At 35.1% G+C, this 20,694-nt stretch overlaps 2 protein-coding genes and 1 long non-coding RNA gene across 3 annotated transcripts; all 3 read right to left on the reverse strand.

Moving 5' to 3' along the window:
* Positions 1-2,818: 2,818 nt before the first annotated feature.
* LOC108858305 (uncharacterized) lies at positions 2,819-3,616 on the reverse strand. The gene has a single exon (XM_018632257.1). It carries the CDS (start codon positions 3,614-3,616, stop codon positions 2,819-2,821), a length of 798 nt encoding a protein of 265 aa, XP_018487759.1.
* Positions 3,617-13,402: 9,786 nt separating this feature from the next.
* LOC108805126 (tubby-like F-box protein 10) lies at positions 13,403-16,356 on the reverse strand. The gene is made up of 5 exons (XM_018577095.2): positions 15,876-16,356; positions 14,928-15,374; positions 14,733-14,820; positions 14,520-14,652; positions 13,403-14,385 (listed from the first exon to the last, which is right to left on the reverse strand). Exons 2-5 carry the CDS (start codon positions 15,282-15,284, stop codon positions 13,629-13,631), a joined length of 1,335 nt encoding a protein of 444 aa, XP_018432597.1. The 5' UTR covers positions 15,285-15,374; positions 15,876-16,356; the 3' UTR covers positions 13,403-13,628.
* A 2,325-nt stretch (positions 16,357-18,681) lies between these two features.
* LOC130495217 (uncharacterized) lies at positions 18,682-19,578 on the reverse strand. Its single transcript, XR_008934489.1, has 3 exons — positions 19,343-19,578; positions 19,220-19,270; positions 18,682-18,947 (listed from the first exon to the last, which is right to left on the reverse strand). It is a non-coding gene; the product is annotated as an uncharacterized LOC130495217 (long non-coding RNA).
* Between the last annotated feature and the right edge of the window lie 1,116 nt (positions 19,579-20,694).

The raw sequence follows: 20,694 nt of genomic DNA on the forward strand, positions 1-20,694 counted from the left end.
GTCAAGCTAAATGACTTTAACCAAGCGCTGAGTGGGAGGCAACCCACTATTAGGTTTTCTTTTTCTTTATTTTATTTTATTTTCTTTTTGCTTTTATTTTTCGATTTTATTTTGCAGTTTTTATTTAAGATCCAAATAGAATGATAATTCCATCGACCGACATTCAACATTCATATCGCTCGACACCACACGACCATTACTAACGATCGACGTAGACCACTACGAATCGATCGACATCTTGTCGATCAGGTTTATTCATTCTAACTTGTTATATTTATTATGTTTTATTTATTTACCTCACCACAGGATGTTACACTGGGACAGTGTAATTTAAGTCTGGGGGGGAGTTTACTAATATGTGTTTTTATTTTAGTTTTTATTTTTCAAATTTATTTTTCGCATAAGTATTAAATAGGAACATTGATATGGATTATTATTTGATTGTCTGACCACTCTTTAGCACCATTCTAGATTAATAATTGCAGATAGTACTAAAGATGCTAAAGTGGATCAACTTGCTATCTATATTCACTAGCTAAGATTGTTTGAAGGAACCAAAGCTGACCTCCAACACTAATACTGACTTATTTGCCTGTATTGGGGCTTGGATATCACTGGATCGGAATCCTCTTACAAGTCTGGAAGGTAAAAAGTCTGTGTGTTTCTGGTTCCCTTACTTTGCTCTCTTCGGCATCTCGAGATCTAAGTTTATGTTATAAAAGATTGAAATGATTTCTTGAGAGGCAGAGGGATAGGTAAATTACCTGCGACCCCATTATTCTAAATCTCGAGGATGATCACACATTGTGGAAACGAGGTATAGGTAAATTACCTGAGACCCCATTAATCGCTACACTTTGTCAAAAATGTATGAGTTACAATGCAAATGTCAATGAGATGGACTAGATGACCTTTGTGACATCGAAACCTATTGAAATTGAAACTAATAAGAGATTCAGTGAAGAGAGAAGAGGGGAGAAAGGGATCAGAGAAGACTACCTGTGTGTTCAGATACTTGTTTGAGTTGAATCCATGTGTTCTTTGATCGATACTCCCAAGGTAAAGCCTGCACTTTATTTTATGTTAAGAAATGAGATTAGTAGAGGGGAATGTCAGATGAGAAATGCTAAGTTGTTGACTAGATGAGTTTAGTTGCTAAGCTAGGATAAGGCATGATGAACTTCTGTGATTAGGATTTTAGACATGAATTGCAAACTCATAGAGTGATGACTTCAATATATTGAATCCTTGAGTTCCTGCTATTTCCAAACCTTTTCCAAAGACTACTGTTTTTGCTTGAGGACAAGCAAAGGAGTAAGTCTGGGGGAGTTGATATACCATGGATTTTACCCGTTTTTAACCATGGTATACTAGTATTTTATTATATATTTAATCTGTTTTCTAGCCTGTTAGGTATGTTTTCAGATTCAGGAGCATTTCGTGAGAAAGTGATGTTTTCGGAGCATTTTGGAGTACAAGAGATGATACACCCGAGTTGACCATTCAAGACTAAGTCGGAAGTCAACATTGCGATTACAATCGATCGATACTCATCCTAAGTCGTCGATCGATGCAGCTGAGAAGATCCGCGTACTAGAAGATTATAATCGATCGATACACATTCAGTGTTGTCGATCGATATCGAGGACGGATTGGTTTAGCCGACTACTTCACCAAGACTTCACCAAATTACGAGATTGCCCCTGACGAGTTTTTAACCTAATGGAAATGCTTAAATACTCCTGCAAAGTCTTTTTGACGGCAAGTTTTGAAACCCTTTGAAGCTTGAAGCTTTTCACAACCAAAGCAGAGAGTGTGAGAGAGAGACTAGAGTTTTATTTGTTTGAGAGAGATTGGAGAGATTTCTCATCTCCTTTTGTATTTCTACTTTATTCTATCTATGCAATTCTTTCATCTATCTATTGTTATGAATTGTTTAGCTATGTCTGAGTAGTCTACTTGTTAGATATAGGGTTTAAATAGGTTTGTGGGATTAACCCCAAGCTATAATTGCTAAGTTGTGATACTCATCAAATGGATTGTACCCTATGCTTGTTTTAGAGTAGCTAACTAGAACATAGATCACTAGGATCTTAGATTATCTTGAATTATCCATTTGAGCGATGCTTGTTTCCCGTTGAGAAGAACGACAGTTCCTCCTTGAGACCTCGCGGTCATATTCGGTTCGCGCCTAGGCAGATCTAGAAGCCGTCGATCGATACCCTACTGGTAAATCGATCGGCGCCGCGAAAGGTGTATCGCTCGATATCTCAAAAGGATATCGACCGACTCTTTTTCTGTGTCATCATGCGAAAGGTGTGGCCAGAGATCTAGATATTTTAACCAGTGATTCATTCACATATGTTAAGCGGCTGAGATCTATAGTATCATGCAAGCAACTTAAAGCATTTATAGAGATTATAATCTCCATCCCTGAATAGAAACCCTATGTCTAGCACTCTTTATCTCATTTAAACAACCCTTCATATTGTTAGTTGGAGCAACTGCCTTGCTCATTTTAGGATTTGTTATTTTTATTTCCATCATATAAACCAACCTTGCCTAGGATTGATTAGTAGATTTTAGTTAATTGGTTCCCTAGCTCCTCGTGATACGATCCCTAAGTACTACAGCTGTACCTCTTATTTGAGAGAGTTAGCTCTACTGGGTAATTTGAGCACTATCACCTTATAACAGTAAGTTCCTCGGACGGTGATAAATGCAGTTTTCTCCCGATCGTCCGGGTGCATCAAGATCTGGTTGTAGCCCGAGAAGGCATCCATGAACTTCAGCATCTCGTTGCCGGCTGTCGATTCGACTAGGCGATCGATGTTGGGCAACGGATAGCTGTCCTTAGGACATGCTTTGTTGAGATAGGCCATTTGCCGTTCTTCTTCTTAACGACCACCGGATTGGCAAGCCATTCCGGGTAACAAACTTCGGTAATCGAACCAGCGCCGAGTAGACGCTCGACTTCTTCTGCGACTGCCTTGGATCGATCCGGGCCCAACTTTCTTCTCTTCTGGCGGATGGGCTTGAAATTGGGGTCAACGTTAAGTTCGTGAGTTGTGATGGCTGTATCGATTCCTTTCATATCGGAAATTGTCCAAGCAAATGAGGACAAGTTTTGCTTTAGAAACTCGAGGATCTTCTGTTGCATTTCGTCGGATAGAAACGCGCCCACTCGGACGGATTTGCTCGGGTCCGAGTCATCAACCGGTATTTCTAGAACCTCTTCCTTCTGCGGACAAACTTTGCTCGCAGGGGGAGAGATTGAGTTGACAAGTGACTGGGAGCGCTGAATCTTAACCGTGGCGATCAGGAGGTCTCGTGCAGCCTGCTGGTCCCCCTTCAGAGTTTTGATCGATCCGTCGGATCCTGGAAACTTAACACACTGATGGTACGTTGATGCGATTGCTCGCATCGAATGTAACCATGGGGTGCCAAGTATAACGTGATAAGGAGCTTTGGAGCCGACCACGGAGAACTTGACCGTTCGCGTGACTCCGCATGCATGGACCGAGAGGCGGATTATGCCGGCGATTACCTCGGAAGATCCGTTGAATCCTGTCAGGGTCCGAGTAGAGGGCTTAACGTCGTTGAGATCGATCCCCATTTTCATGAGGGTTTCGCGAAAAATGATATCGACCTAGCTACCGGTATTGATGAGCACTTTTGTGACGTCGTACTTGTCAATGCCAAGCACGACGAGCAGAGGATCGTTGTGAGGGAGGTGTACGCCGAGTGTGTCATCAGACGAAAAGGTATTCGGCTGATCGTTTGCCTGCTTCTGGGGACATCGTTGGGAAGTAGTGGCTTGCCTGCGATAGTCCTTGACTGATCTAACCGAGTCGCCGCAAGGAGGTGATCCGCCCATAATGACGTTTATCCGAGGACAGGTTTGTACACGCTTTGCGCGGAGCACGTCGCGAAGGTCGCTACTCGCTTCGGCGGTATTTCTCTTCTTGCGGTTGAGGGTTGTCCGCAGATCATCGATCTTTGCGTTGAGTTTTTCTCGCAAATTGCAGTTTGGCTTTTCGGCAGACTGCTGGTGAGGGAGTTCTTGCGCCGAAGCTTTCGCGGCTCGGTTCGAGTCGATCCGTAGGCGGAGATCGGTGGAGATTGGTGTTTCCTCGGTAGTAGATTTGAGCTTTCGTTCGAGGAGGAACCGAAGGTCTGTGGTACTTTGGGAAGTTTTCATGTCGTCCTCCTCGTCGGACGAGGATCCTAGTTCGATGTCTCCTTGTGGTTGGACGCGGATCACTTCGATGCGTTGGCGATTGGCCGGCTGATCATCATCGGCTGAACCTTCTTCATCGTCGGTCTCTCGGGTAGCCTTATCCGCGTCCTTTGGTTGTTTGTCGCTTTTACGGTTTTTGCCCGGCGATTTTCGCTGAGTTTTCTTGTCTTTGTTCCTGCTCCAGCTGTTCTCGCCCTTTTGCTTGGGTTTCGGAGGCTGGATCTTGTAATCCCCGCTTTCGATCGAGGAGAGGAACTGAGCGTAAAGGGATTTGCACTCAGTCGTATCGTGCCCCTCTACGTCGTGATACTTGCAATGCTTTGTAAGATCGATGGACGTTTTGGTCGGTCCTGTCGCCGAATCGACTTTGGCCACGGTTCCAGCACTCGGGGCGCTGGGAGACGCATCTGGAGAATCGGTTTCTCGCTGATAAACATTCCATTTTTTGTCGCGCATGACCATAGTCGAAACAGGAGCGTTGTTCTCGTCTACGACGTAGAGGAGGCCGCCCTTTTTGTTGCCAGTATCGTTTGGTGCATGCTGGCGCGGCTCGGTCTGAGCACCCGCACTCTTGACTGCTGCAGGCTTGGCTGCGTTCTGCTTTCGGATTGTCGCCTTGGTGTCTTCTTCCATTCGGATGAAGTTGTGAGACCTGGCGATAGCGTCAGGGAGCGAAGTCGTAGGGTTGGAATACAAGTCCTTGCGAAACTTCGAGTTGACGAGGAGAGTGTTCATCAAGGCGTCGATAGCGATTTGATCGGGGACATCGACTCTGGAGACAATCGTCTTGAACTTTTCCATGTAGTCTTTAAGGCTTTGGTCCTTTGTTTGCGCCATATTCTACAGGCTGGAAGCGGTTGCTGCTCGCTTAGTGAACATGATGTAAGTCTTGAGGAAAACAGCCGAGAGGTCTCGGAAGCTTCGAATCGAGTTCTCGCCGAGTTGCGAGAACCAGGTTAGCGCTTGCTCATTTAGTGTTTCGACGAAGAGCTGACAGTATCCTGCGTCCTTCTCTTCGTCGGAAAGATGAGCTCTGGACATTGCTATATTGAAGGCTGTTAGATGCTCGACAGGGTCGCCACCGGGTTTGTACTCAGGGAGGCGGAGCTTTTCTATTTTGCGGAGTTGGACTCTGGTTAACTCGCTAGCGAAGAGGGAGCGCGAAGTGGAGGCAATGACGCTGTCGATCTGAGGGGATCGTTGCTTGATGGATCTGCGAACTCATCTGTTGAAGGCTGAGTTTGAGTTCGGCGATCTCGCGAATCGTCGTCGGTTCTGCTGTCGCCGGAGTAGGGTAGGCGGCGGGAGGCCTGTTAGGGTCGGATTCGTCGACTGCATGGTCTTCTGCCGGCGTATCGAAGAGGTGGCGGCAGACGAGCTGGGATCGACTTGTCGGTCCAGTGGGAGCGGTGAGAGAAGCTACTAGGGCTGCGAGCTGCTCGTTCGTCGTTTTCCTCCGACGAGAGAAAAGGAGGAGGAGGCGGAGGCGTAAGCTCGGTTGCTTCGCCGGAAGTACCAGGGTTCGAGTCGCCAGTCGTCATATCGGTCTACGAAACGTTACTCTGATCAGCCCCACGGTGGGCGCCAATTGTTTGAGGTGAGTTTGGTCAACAGAAAATAAAAGAACTCAAGAGTGGGCCGAACGGAGACGTTTTATTAGAGTCAGAATAACGAGGGTACAAGAGTAAGAAAGCCGGCTAGTCGATGCTCGGAGAGCTTCTAGCCGGAAGTACAAGAGAGCGGCGAGATACAAAGAGAGTAATGGAAACCCTAATCTAGCCGCAAGTCTGTGTGTCAAAGTGGTGATGCCCTTTTCTTCTTGTCCTCAACTCCTTATATAGTCTCCTAAGTCGGTTGCTTTTAACCTAATTCGTCTCCTTTCTCGTGGGCCTTTCGGCCTGCAGGCCTGATTCAAACAACTGTTCGGCCCAATCCGTTTGGTCGCTCTCCTCGGTTCCTCGTCTTCTAGCTAAAGTAGTTACGAGCCAAGTCGCGGCTCGTCGGGATCCGGTTTCAAGCCGATCGTGCCTCAATCGATGGAAATGGGCCGCCTGTTCGCTGGGTTTTGTGGATGGTGACAATCCATCCCCAACAAGGCTGCAAGTATATTTGATTCCCAGGAAAAGTTGAAACCAGATGGTATATTTGATTCCCAGGAAAAATTGAGACCAGATGGTTTTATGTGTGCACTTAAAAGTTGATTCCCAGGAAAAGTATAAATCTGGTTTAAGCAATCGCGGTGATTGACGTGACTCTTTATAGTGATTGATCCTAGAGAAAACCCCACTTGAATTTTATGTAAGAGGCAATTTGCTGGATATTCATAAGAAGCACATAAATGAAGAATATAATCATGCTACAGTGATATCTCTTTGACTTGACAGGTTACATTCAAAATTGACAATTTACTCCTTTATAGCGCGTGCACGTGAGAAAAATGTGCAAACTGAAAAAATGCTAAAAGTAGACTATACTATATCGAATGTAGAATGGTCACATTATCAGACACATAAATGGCTTCTAATTACAATATATTTAAATCCTAAATCAAAACCATATATACTAAACCCTAAACCCAAACCATATACCCTAAACCCTAAACCTAAACTCTAAACCCAAATCGTAACCTTAAACTCATATCCAAACCATATACCCTAAACCCTAGACCCAAACTCTAAACCCAAACTCTAACCTCTAAACCCAAACCATATACCATAAACCCAAACTCTAAACCCAAACCCTAAACCCAAACCATATACCCAAATCATATACCCTAAATCCAAACACTATACCATAATTTATTCTATATTATTTACAAATATCATATAGTATAGGTAAAGACAAACAAACAAACACAAATCCATATACCCTAAACTCAAATCCTAAACCATAAACTCAAATCCTAAACCCTAAACCCAAATCTTAAACCCTAAACCCAAACCCTAAATCCTAAACCCAAACCATATACCCAAAACCCAAAACTCAAACCCTAAACCCAAAACTCAAACCCTAAACCCAAATCCTAAACTCTAAATCCATGCAACATTGTTCTATGCTATTTTCAAATATCATATACTATAGATAAAGACAAACAAACGAACACAAATCCATATACCCTAAACTCAAATCCTAAATTCTAAACCCAAATCCTAAATCCTAAACCCAAACCCTAAATCATAAACCCAAACCATATAACATAAACCCAAACTCTAAACCCAAATCCTAAACTCAAACTTTAAACCCAAATCCTAAACCCAAACTCTAAACCCAAACCATACTATACTATGATCATAAAATAGAATAGTATAGGTTACTCAAAAATAGTGTTCATCTTCCCAATTCAATCCATCGATTCTTCATCTTCTTAAATCCATTAAAACTACGGCGGTTTCAATCCATAATAAAAATTGGGATGGCTTCGAAAATGATTAAATAAACTACTATGCTCTTTAATCCGACCAGACTCACTTTGATTCCTTCGTTTTGATAGAATTTTAGAATCATTTGCAAAGTTTTTCACAAATTTACAGGTTTCGTGACTTTATTGCTGAAAAGAAAAATAGTGAGATAAACAAATAGGAAGAAGAAGCGTGTGGGTTAGATAGAATAAGGGGAAAATCGCATAAAAAACCCTCAAAGTGTCACTTACTAGCACTTTAAACCTTGAAGTTTTTTCACTAACACTTTTAACCTTCAAAGTGACATTTGTATCATAAAAAACCTTCAAATCAAAAAGTTGACCGGTTCAGCAGGTAATTTTTCGAAAATAATTATTTAATTAATAAAATAAACAAAATAAATAAATAAATAAAATCCGAAAATAAATAAAAATCGAAAAATTTAATAAAGTTTACAAAAAAAGGGAAAAAATCAAAAAATCAAATTAAAATTTTAGAAAATTAAACAAATATTTTAAAATTAAATAATTTTCTAAAATATTAATAAAAAATAACAAAAAATTAATAACAAATAAGATTAAATTTAAATATAGAAGAACTAAATAAAAAGTTCACAATTTTTTTTAAAAATGGAAAATAGAAAATTCAAAATTCATTAATGACGATGATGGTTTCTCACATAACCATTAACAATGACGATAATTGTCATATCTCCAGTGATAGTTACCAACATCATCGTTGAAAATGACAAAAAAAAATATTTTTCAAAATTTGAATTTTCATTTTTTAAATATATGAATTTTTTATTTTTCTGTTTTTAATATGATCTCATTTATTTTTTACTTTTAATTTTCTAAATATTAATTAATTTTTGATTTTTCTAGTTTTCTGATTTTTATTTAATCTATTAGTTTTATTAAATTTTACAATTTTTGTTTAGTTTTGTGATTTTTATTTAATTTTTGATTATTTTACTAATTAAATAATATTTTAAATAATATTATAAATAATATTATTTAATAAGTAAAATAAAAAATCAGAAAATTAAACAAAAATCGTAAAATTTAATAAAAACTCATAGATTAAATAAAAATCAGAAACCATCATTGTCACTAGTGATATATTTGAAATTGTTATTGTCCAAGATGATATGATATATTTTTGGAAAAATATTATAATTAAAAAAACTATTTTGAATTTTCTATTTTTTTTAAAAAGTTAAACTTTTTATTCAGTTCTTCTCTATTTAAATTTAATCTTATTATTATTAAAATTTAGTCATTTTTATTTTGTTAAAATTTTAGAAAATTATGGTATATCATAGCACATGGTTTATAATGGCTATGTTCTTAATTTTTTCTCTATAATGGTTATGTCTCCTAATTCCCCTTTATGTAAAAGCATTAACTGTTTATATTTTAAGCTAGATTTGTAATTTTGTATTCAGTAATCCACTTTAGTCTAATTGTTGATATATTATTTACCCACCCCGTTACTTTTATGATATAAAATTATTTAATTGGTTTTAATATAGATATACTTAATCAAAACTGGAAGTTGAAAAGAAACATAATACTTCCATAAACTTTTATTGCAGCAAAATTGTATTGTTAGAATACCAAAAATTTATAAAATATACAATAGTTTTTTATAGTACAATTCCATAATGATTTTGTTTAATTTCTAATAAATTTTAAACTAACCAAAAGTATTATAAATATGAAAATATACCTAGAATATGTTTTTCTTATAATTGTGCGTATTTTTAGTAAATATAGATTCTGTTAAAAAAAACTAAATTAAGCATTTGAGTTGGACCTAATTATATAACTAATATCTCAAAAATACTAATATATTTTTTCAACAAAATTTGGATTATGTGCCACATGTTTAAAATGACAATATTAAAAATCAGTTAAATTTTTAGGAAAAAATGGAAACTGAACTCTAATATTTATATTAGTTCATCTTTCAATATTTTCCTTTTCTTATTTAATATCTAGAAACAATTTGATAACATGTTTATTCTCCGCTTTTTTTTATGTTGTGATCACTTATTGTCACCATTTAATTTATACTAGATCTTGACCTGTGCGACCGCACATGTATTAATTTTCTATTTTAATTTTTATTTAATTATATTAAATAACGTATTTGTAATATTTGATCGTTTTGCATTAACAAAGCTATGGATTAGTATTTGGGTACCCATTCGAATTCGGTTAAAATCTATTTGGATTTGAGATTTTTGAATTTAAAGATTCTAGCTTCATTCGGGTATTTATAAATTTTGGTTCATGTTTGGTCCAGATCTTTGCGGGTTCGGTTCAGGTTCAGATAATCTGTTTTAAATTATTTTTTAAATTTTTTAAATTTATATATATTTTAAGTTTCCCTAAATCTAAAAATAAAAATAAAATCATATATAAATTTGAGCAATGTAAGCCAAAGTACCTAAATTAAAAAATTAAAATAGGTTAATTTGAATATTTGGATGAAGAATAAATATATATTTTGAGTATTTTTATGTTTTGATTATTGTTTATCTATTTTAGATGTTACTTTGACTACTTTTTATGTTTCAAATATTTTTAAAAAATTTAAATAGCTTATATCCTGAATATTAACTCTAGAAGTAGCTAACATATTCAATATATAAATATGATTCAAATACATTATAATATCCGAAATATTTTGTTTAGATCAGGTTTGATTATGGTTCTCTAGATACCAAAATGGTAAATTCATTTGAATAATTATTTATAAATAATATTTATTTTGTCTAAGTGATAATATATATTTTAAAAATTTACTCGTGTTAAATAAATATTTAATAATATTTATAACCATAATAATTTTATAGTTTGTATTTTAATTTTATTTTGTCTTGTAAACGGTTAATTTTATTACCACTTTTTAGAATTTGATTTGTGCATCCATTCAAATGTTTTTTTTTGTGGATCAAAATTTTTATGATAATATCTAATAAGTAATTTTATATACATGGTAAGTTAGTAAATAATTATAATAGTGCATGTAATATATCTATATTGTAAAGAAAAATAATTTGTTAACAAAAAAAAGACTACGTTAGTTGTGGGGGAGAGTGAAAGAAAATGTAATTTATATTGTTACATATTTTTTATTTATATTATTAATTTTTATAATATTAATATAGAATAGGTAAGATAAAAGATTTATATCGAATTTATTATGAGTTTAGTTAAGGATATGTTTTATTAATTTAAAAAAACATGGAAAACATATATTTAAGAGTTATTACTTCATTAATTTTGAAAAATACAAAGATTAATTAAAAGTAGATTCATTTAATTAATTCAATGGCATTAGATTGTAAATATTTTGCAAATCTAATGATTAATTTTAAAGTGCTTTTCTTTTTAATAAGATACTAGATTTTGGACCCGCACGGACGCGCGGGTGTATATTTAGAATGGCTAAATGTTAAACATAAATTTTACACTTTCATATTTGTCGATTTTTGATATTGGTGTATTTTGTTCGGTTTGTTGAGTGTCTAATTATAAATTATGATGTTATATAAATATCCAGTTTTTTAGTATGAAAATATTATTGTGGGTTTTTTAATTCAGTTTTATTAAAACTTGGTTATGTAATGTATATTTTAAACTTTTAATTACAGGATTTTTTAAAATTAAAAACTAATGTAAATGTACAAAAAAATACTTATGATAATTATTTTATGAAAGCCCAACATTAAAAATTAGTTATAATTTAAAAGCAGAATCGAAGGGAAATCTCTTAAAAGTAATTTAATGTATATTTATTAATTATTATCTAATAAGGAAAAAGAATATCCGATATGTAGAGAAAAGCACTATTTGGTGGTCAAGTTAAAAAAAAAAGATTTTTCATGATTTTGTTAGTTACTTGATTCGTTTTTTGATCAATTAATAGTTTAGATTCTGATCGCGTAGAATTAGAAAAATCTTTGTAACTAGTAATCTAATGAAAATTGATTTACATGCTCTAAACAAATTTTGAGTGCGTAGCAATAGAAAAATCGCTTTATAGTAATTAATGTACATTAATGTAGTACATTATGACTGCGTAGAATTAGGAAAATTGGTAGGATGTAGATTTTTTTTTTAAATCATCGTAAATTTAAGACTTGTTTTGGAATATTTTGTTTTTTGGAAGGTAAGCAGTTTAATTAGGTTAGATATTATTAGCATTATTTAAGCAAGTACGATATTTTAGGAGTACAGTTCATACATATTCGAAAATAAGAAATTGACAAAGAATAATAAATGGTTTATATTGCAAACCAAAATATTAACCATTTGAAACAAAACCAAAAGTTCATCATAAACAATTCGAAATAAAATGTTTGTCTGCATATGCATAAACAATATAATTCTCTGTTTAGAGCATGAATAAGAAATACAAATATTAATATAGTTGTGTATATATGTTTTAATAGTTAGATTATAATTTTCACTAATTGCTCTGTCGTGTTTGGTTTAAAAAATCCAATCGATAGATTGGTCTAATGTAAATTAATCAAAACCAATCTATTAATATCTGACTGGGCCATATGATAATTTGTAAGCCCAATAAAAAATAAAATGGATAAGTTAGAGATTAAAATACCACGACTTTTTTTTTTAAACTAAATGGTAAAACTACTGTGTTTTGATGGCAGTGGCATTGAATTGTAATTTTGTGCCAAACTAAGGAGACATTACTAAATTATTAATGTACTTAAATCTTAATAGATTAGATATTTACCTCCCATATATCAAATGCAGTCATAGCTTCCAACATCTAAATTAGATATATAAATAGTCAGGTTTTTGTTCCACTATCTTATTAACTTATAAATTAGAAACGTGCAAGTATTTTGTTCTATTTTTCGTAATTTAATACATCAATTGTCAATATAGATATTGAAATTAGATAATATATAGTTTTGAATTATATTTGTATTTAATTTATTAATATTGAAATTGTCATTTTGTAAAGTACTATAAAATTTATTGTGATTAGAAAAATATTGGTGTAAATTTTAGAATGCTTCTAAGAGCATCATTATTGGGAGAACCCTTATATGATCTCTTAATTAATATATATATATATTAAAAAAAACAATAAAACATAAAAGATGCTTCCGGCGTTGAAGCGGTTTTCAAGTAGATGTGGGTTGCGTTGATGCGGGTTGAAATCTCGAGTGAACCCCGATGAAGTTCTCCGGTGGTTTTAAACTGGTCTGGCTCCGAGGATTTGCGACGGCGGGTTAGTCTCGGTCGTGGCCTCCGGAGATGACATGCAGTGGCGACTCTCGTCGGTTTGGAAGGATCAAGTGACACATGCGTCCAAATGGGTGCGGATCGCGACAAAGGCTTCCCGAGGTGTCAGCGGAGGTTAATTTTTTGTGGATTTGGGCTGTGGCCTATTTTCTTTCGATGTAAGGTTTGCCCAAATCTAGTATGAGCTTTTGCTTTGTAAGTTTGTTTCGTTGATGGACTTCGTCTTTGTACCTTTTAGGTCTAAGACCATTTATATAATTTCAATTTGGAAAAAAAAAAAAAAATGAGAGAAAAAAGAAGAAGAAGTTGTTGCTGCTGTGACACGTGCAGTAAGGCACGTTGTTTATGTCCCTAAAATAAAGCACACCCCTTGTGTCTTTTTACTTTTTCCTTTTTTTCTAATCCTAAGAGACCCGAGACATTGATAAACATGCTCTAAGGTTTCTAAAGTGTTTAAGAAAAAAAATCAATAATAAAAATAAAAACTATAAGGTTTTACGTAAAATTTTAAACTGGTTTACAACATCATACCAAATTCTCAAACTCACCTGAAATCTATCTTATAGTAGACGCCTGGTTCTCACCACAGTAACAACCGAGTACTGAGACAATGAGTTTGCCACCAAAAGGCATAGATAAAGAGAGACATAAAGATTAGCATGAATGTTTAGGAGAAAGGAGGTGATGATGTGTTTCTTCTTATTCACAAGCGAGCTTGGTGTCAAAGCTGCTTAAGCAAATGGCAAACGCTTGAAACGCTGACAATGGATACCTATAATCCATCGTGAACATATCTTTCCCCACCTTACCAAACTGGAGTATCACTTTATCTTGCTCTGGAGGAGCCGGTGCTGACCCGCCTGCCACTTGCGTCGGAGGCGGAAGTCTCACGGCCACAAGCTGGAAATTTTTAACGGACGCGACCGTCACACGTCCACGGAAATTCAAACACCAGCATTGCAACTGCTCGTGCCACCTAGGCTGCTTGTTCTTCAAAACCAACGGTCTGAAAGTCGTCTCTTCTTGATCTTCCTCGCAGGACACTCCCATTTCCGAGAATCTAGAGCTGCTGAAGTCTACGGAGCGGTGGTCGAATGATGACTTGGAGAATGAGATGTTGCTGCGGAACGAGTCATCAAAAGAGCGAGGTGGAGGAGGAAGGAGTTTCTCAGGTTGGTTAGGAACCGAGCCTCCAGGTTCGAGAGATGAAGTTGGGATAGAGTTCATGATGCAATGCATCCTCCGTGGCCCGCGTGTGCCCAACACGTTGAGCTCGTATGTGATCTGAGCAATGTTGTAGCTTCCTAAAGGGACTTTGGGGGAGACTCTCCTTGAGTGAAACCTGCTTCTGCTTGTTCGGTCAGTGATAAGTGCACTTGAAGAAGAAGAAGATGATGATGAGTTTGGTGGTGGTTGTGTATCGTACACCAAGAACTTCGTCCCAAGAAAGTTTGATCTGAAAAGAAAGAAAGAAACCTCAATAAGTGAACATATGAATGAAAATCACAATAAGCTAAGGATTAAAAAAAAGGAAAACAAAAAAACAAAAAAGAAAACAAAAAAGGAATCTGGCAAGGATTCAGACAGAACCTGAGCTTTCCGAGGTAAGAGTTACTAGATCTTGAAATGTTATCAGCATCCATGGAGATAATGTACTCGGTCCGAGTAGTTCTACGAGTTCGTTTAGCGGAAAGAAGAAACTTCCCATTCTCCACAATTAGAGCTGTAACGAAAAAAAAGAAAAAAAAAGTTTAACTTGTGTTTTAGTGAATCCCAAACACAAGCAGAGCAATCAAAGTTTACCAGAACTTAAACAAAGAAAAAGATGGAATGTTAGCTTTGATTTATCCCGTTTGATGAAACATTGAATCATTGCATCACGAGGCCCTGGCTGGAAAGAATAAAACATAAACTTATTCTTTAGTCGTTTGAATTTAACAAGATTATTCTTACAGGACATTAAAATAAAAATCTGAGTCACCGCTCCTTAAAGCGAACCTGTTTGAGTGAAACTGGGAAAGTGAGCTTCCCAGAGATTTCTGGACATAGGACAATCTCTTGGCACATAGCTCTCCAAGACCGACACACAGAAGCACAAGCGACCACATGTTTTCTTGCAGGCCAATTACTCTCACTCTCCTCTAGTCTTTTGATCACATCCAAGAGTAGCTCAGGAGGTAGATTAGCCCATCTGCCTGTCTGAACTATCAAAGGTGAGAGGTCAAGGGAAGACGAGTACTCACGGAACGAAGAGCCCTGAGACTTCCCTTTGTGATGAAGCCTGAAATCAAAACTCCTCCTCGACAAGCTCCCAAGCCCATCTCTCAAATCTTGTACAATGCTCCTAAACGACATTTCTCACCTTATCAACCCTTTGCTTACAACAAGAAGTTGCTCAAATCCAACAAAGAGAGGTTCCGATTTGAGATGAAGAGATTCCACTATCTGTCGAATTAAGAAAATAAAATCTGAGTCACCACTCCTTAATAAGTAAGAAATTAAAAAAAACAAGAAAAAAGTAAAAGAGCCAAAAGAGAAAGAAGATTCGCTACAAGCTTTGGGAAAGAAAAAGATAACTATCGCATGCCCAATAAAGAAACTACTAGGCCATGTCCTCAACATAGCCAGCTTTTTAATCAACCATGAACCTTTTTTCTTTATGACAAATAATAGTTAATCAAAGAGAATCTGACTTCAATCCACCAAATGCTAAATCCAGATCACACATGAAAGCGATTCATATGTAACATAAATTCAATCTGGTAACTATACAAAAACTCATCTGATTTACTTCCTATAACGTCAAAATTTTAGTTAATTTTCAGATGAAACTGTTACGGGAAACTCAATACCAAGAACCTGTGATTTCAGGTTAGAACATATATAATCTCAGTGAATATGTAAACATTAAAAAAAAAAGACAGAAGGAGAAGGGTAAAGATTAACCTTTCAGACAAGAAGGTGATTATCCAGAAGCTTAAATCTTGGAATACAAACACACAAAACCTTCTTAAAGCTTCTCCGACCAAATCAAGAAGCTAAGCAAAAGTAGAACAAAATCTGGGTCTAAACAAGAAACAAGATCACAAGGATTTAAGCAGATCCGCAGGAGCCTAAAACTAAAACAAAAGAACCCATAAAAGTCAAAGAACCACACAAAGAAAAAAGAGATAAAGTCTTCTTCTTCGTTTCCAGTACTCAGGAGCTTTTCTTGATTTTTCTCTTTAATAGTTCATTCACGAGACAGCAAGAAAATAATTAAAGAATAAAAAGTTTTTAACTTTTAATTCGATTATACTCTCAAATGCTTCTCTCTGGATTTTATTATTATCGAATTTATATGAAACTTTTTAAATATTTGTATTTCTTTAAGAGAGACAGAGAGAGAGAAATGAATGAAATTGTAATAAGTGGACATTTTGAAGCATTATTGTCCACAAGGCCGCATGACCTACGCCTTGCATCAAGCTAAGACCCAACGATAATGTTGACCTTTTAGATATTCTTTTTTGTTTGTTTGTTATAAACTTTTTAATCAATTTTTTTTGATAAAAGTGATATTAACACCGTTGAACTTGGAGTCTTATCGCTGAAAAGAAAACATTGTTGATTTAAATAGTTTTTTTCCTGATAACCGTGGAATCCAACGATCGAGGTCAACTAAATAATTCCACGAAGTCCGCAGCAGTCACGTATTCTTATCATTTAAGATAGTTCGAGTGACCAGCGGAAATCGAGCTGCAAATTCACTATATTAGAATTACCTCTCAAATGCCGTTAGCTCAAACCCGCTAGTTTTGAGTTAAATACATATAATAATATCTTAGTCTAAAAATAAAATATAAGTATCTTAGTCTTCAAATAAAAAGATATAAATAAACATTTGTTAGAGTTGGTATTGACTAGTCTATCAAAAACTATATATTAGGAGGATGTTTTGGCATTATTTACTCTCTTCTAGAGTTTTTCCAAACTTGAATCACAAAATAGTTCACAGGTTTACCAATATTGGATCACTTTCCAATAAACAATTTACATAATAAACCAGTCAAGCCAGCATCCAAGAAGCAATTTGAAGCTCCAAGATCATTCTGAAGACTCCAATGCAATGCGTCTAAGAATATCTGATCCCCAAGATTAGTTTGCCTGGATCGAAAAGGATATATATCCTTCTGCATAGTCAAAAATCACGTATTTAATGCTTTTTTTTCCTTTGGATCACTCTAGTGCCAAACCTGTTCGATTTAGATTACTATTTAAGGCATTGTGTTAGATACCAAAACCTATGTTTGTTTAGGAGTATGAGTTTAATTTGAGTGTAGTAGTGGAACTCATTATCTCGTCTTGACCAACGTAGCTAACCATCTACCATTCAAATATACGACTAAATCATACATTGTTGCTTAATTTGATCTCAAATTCTAGTTACAAGATTGAAGTTTAGTAGGATCTATGATCTATTTCTCCTTCATAAATATCCTATAGCATCAGATCCCCAAACTATGACCTAGTACTAAACCTCCATGAATTTAAACTTACGAACTTATTTCTCCCTGAAATAAAAACAGTAAATTTATTTTTCCCTCAATAGAAAAATTTGAAATTTAATTACCCATAGACTATGGTTCTAGTCAGTTTAATGTTAACCAAAACATTTTTAACCAATTAAACCAAACAAAATCCAGTTTCTTTCTTCTTCTTCTTCTTCACCAAACTCAGATTTCTTTTTTACTTTTTCTTTTATTCTAACATGTGTTATATATGGATTTGTGATTCCTGATCATGATGAGACTCGTTATGTTTCTGAATCCAAACGTGTTAGTTTCTTGTTTGGTTTCTGGATTCAACAGTATAATAGGGGAGCTAGAATCATGGTAGATAAAGCAATAGAATCTGATGGTTTATGTTCGTAGATTTACAAGAGGCTGTTCATAAGTGAGAACAAATGTAGAAAATGCTCAAAGAGCTTTATTTAAACAGAAATGGAAATCTAATCTATTAAAAGTGAAGAACATTTTGTAATTAACTCTGATTTTTTCACAATAATTACAATCACATGCCATTAGTTTTTTTTAAGCTAACAATTAATTTAACTAGTTTCATAGCCCTGTGCAGGTGCTAAGCCGGGTACTTTGTCGACACGTCAGGTATTTTTGGGTACGTGATTGTTATTTGAATAGGTTGTTGAATATGTAAGGGATTTTGTATTTTTATTATTTCTGAAATTGTAAGCAATGAGAAAATGAATTCCGAGTTTGAATCTTGAAAATGTTTTTTTTATTATTAGCCCGTATTGGCTCATAGATTATTTGCCCGACATACTGGACAACTTTTATTTTTAGATTTAGAATTTTAGAAAGTAGAAGTATATATGAACTATAATTTTTAAGATAATTTAAATGGATTATTAGAACTCAAACTGAACCCACAGAGATTCGAACCAAACTGAACTGAATCTGTAAAGATCCGAATTGGTAAAACCAAACCGAATCAAATGATACTCGAATGCTCATCTTTAATCAAAAGTAAAAAAAAAATTGTCGATAACAAAAATGAATATTGTTTACGATATTTAAATATATCATGGTTAAAACAACTTATTTCGTGCGAGACACGAATTATCATCTAGTATAGATATGAAAGTTGATACAACTAGGAACTAGCATTCAGTCAAACAGTGCAGCTGTGCTATTTTTATCTTTTAATAACCGAGCTAGATTAGATGTTAAAGTTAAGATTAATCCCAGGAGCATGTCGAAAACCTTATAATCTTGCCTTTAGAGCGTTTACATAGACTATTTAGATAGCCGACACAGAGGCCCATAGTCAGTGGAAGGATTTGACCCACAGGACAAATCCTTTACCATTTTAACTTAACAATGAACTACAACACTTGATTTATTGGTTACAACATAACGTTTTAGGGAGATACGATTATAAAGATGAGACTACAACATAATCTTTATGGATTTCAGTGAAATAAAGTTTAAGCGCCAGTCTCACTTCCCCCTTTACCACCTGTAATTACAAAAGTACATCAATATCAGTTCCGAGTCTCCCTTTGGTAAATTCAGTTGCGAAACAACATTAGCTCATGATCATAGCAGACAAACACGGTATTAATTTTAGCTTCATGGATAGAGAATACCGATACGTTACATGGTAGATTAGATCGCATCCTACAACCTAGCTTAACCAACCGGTTACGGATGAAAGAGGTGACCGGTCCGGTAGGAATCCGGTTTCATTATTCTTCTAGAGAGTTATACAGTTTATTTTAGTAACTTTACCTCGGCTGCACTTTTTGTCGCATTCGTGGTGGCATCGGATCGTCTCTTTTGCTGGAAATATAAAATATTAAAAGGGGTTTACGTAAATGGATGCTATGGGGATACTAAGAAGAGAGTACTCACGGGTAGGCTTGACGCAGCCGGTGGTGCAACTGTCGATGCAGTTTACTTGAGCCTCCGTTACCGTCACCATATCCAAGGTGGAAGACAAAGCCACCAGAATCATAAGAGCCGCTACTTGCGTGTTCATCGTTCTCTCTTTTCTTGTTTCTCTTTTGTGTGTGGGTATATACAGAAATGTCCCCGTTGCCAGGCTTGACCGATATCGTTTGTACACGTGTCATGATTCTCTCCTAGTGTTTTCTTGCGTGCACATTCTCACATGTACGCGTTATCCCTTAAAATATTTTACAGCAAAATTATCTACTGCTCTTCTTAGTTTGGACTTCTAGTTACAGGCATCGGTCAACCTAAGAACAATAGTTACACCTACGCCCGGGTGCAATCATACAATCACTACACTATACTACACTGTAGGGGCGGACGTATGCACAACGAAACGGTACGGGGTCATGTACTAATTTTTATTTCTTCTTTGATAATATAAGTTAAATTATTAAATATTATAAGTTTAGTGAAGAAAAATGTAAAAATGCTTCCATCAAAATATGTTTTTTGTTTATTTCCAATATGATGCCCCGAACTAAAAATATTTTTCGCTCTGCCCCTTCTACACTGAATCCCATCAATATTCTTCGGTGCTTAGTCGAGAATCCCCTAGACTATATTTGCGAAGTGATTTTGCCACATGTCGTCTCCACAATCAATTTCACAAAAAAATGATGACATGGTTACTAAAATTGATGACATGGCTTATAATTAAATATGACATGGACAATAAGATTTTTTGCTGATATATATTTTTGGTAAACTTTATAAAATATGTCAATAATTCATACATTACATTTAATGCCGATTTATATTTTTGGTAAACTTTTTTAAATATGGTAATAACTCATAAATAATCCATAAAATAAATATATTCAAATATGAATTATAAATTTCGAAATTTTATTTAATTTTACTTTTATAACTATAAAATTTTTATTACTAAAAATTTCAAACTTTTCTACATCTTTTAAAAAAGTAAATAAAATTTTAATCGTAATATCATTAGTTTCTTTTAGATATCTAATTTTTTAAAAAATATTGTTTAGTTTTAATCTCTATAATATTATTTGAGAAGTCAGTTTCCTATGTGTCGCGGTCGCGTTAATTCTTATGATAGTTAATTACAATAGTACTCTTAGTGAATCAAATATATCTATTTGTCATTATTAAAAAGAAAAAAATTCTTTTTTATTTGGGTTTCCTTCTCTAAATAACCTATATAATGAAAAAATTGTAAATTTTAAAAACGAAAAATATCTTTTATATATAATGCGATGCATTAAAAGGAAACTTAACAAAATAAT

This window comes from Raphanus sativus, chromosome 5 (genome assembly GCF_000801105.2).
Source record: "Raphanus sativus cultivar WK10039 chromosome 5, ASM80110v3, whole genome shotgun sequence".
NCBI lineage: Eukaryota > Viridiplantae > Streptophyta > Magnoliopsida > Brassicales > Brassicaceae > Raphanus > Raphanus sativus.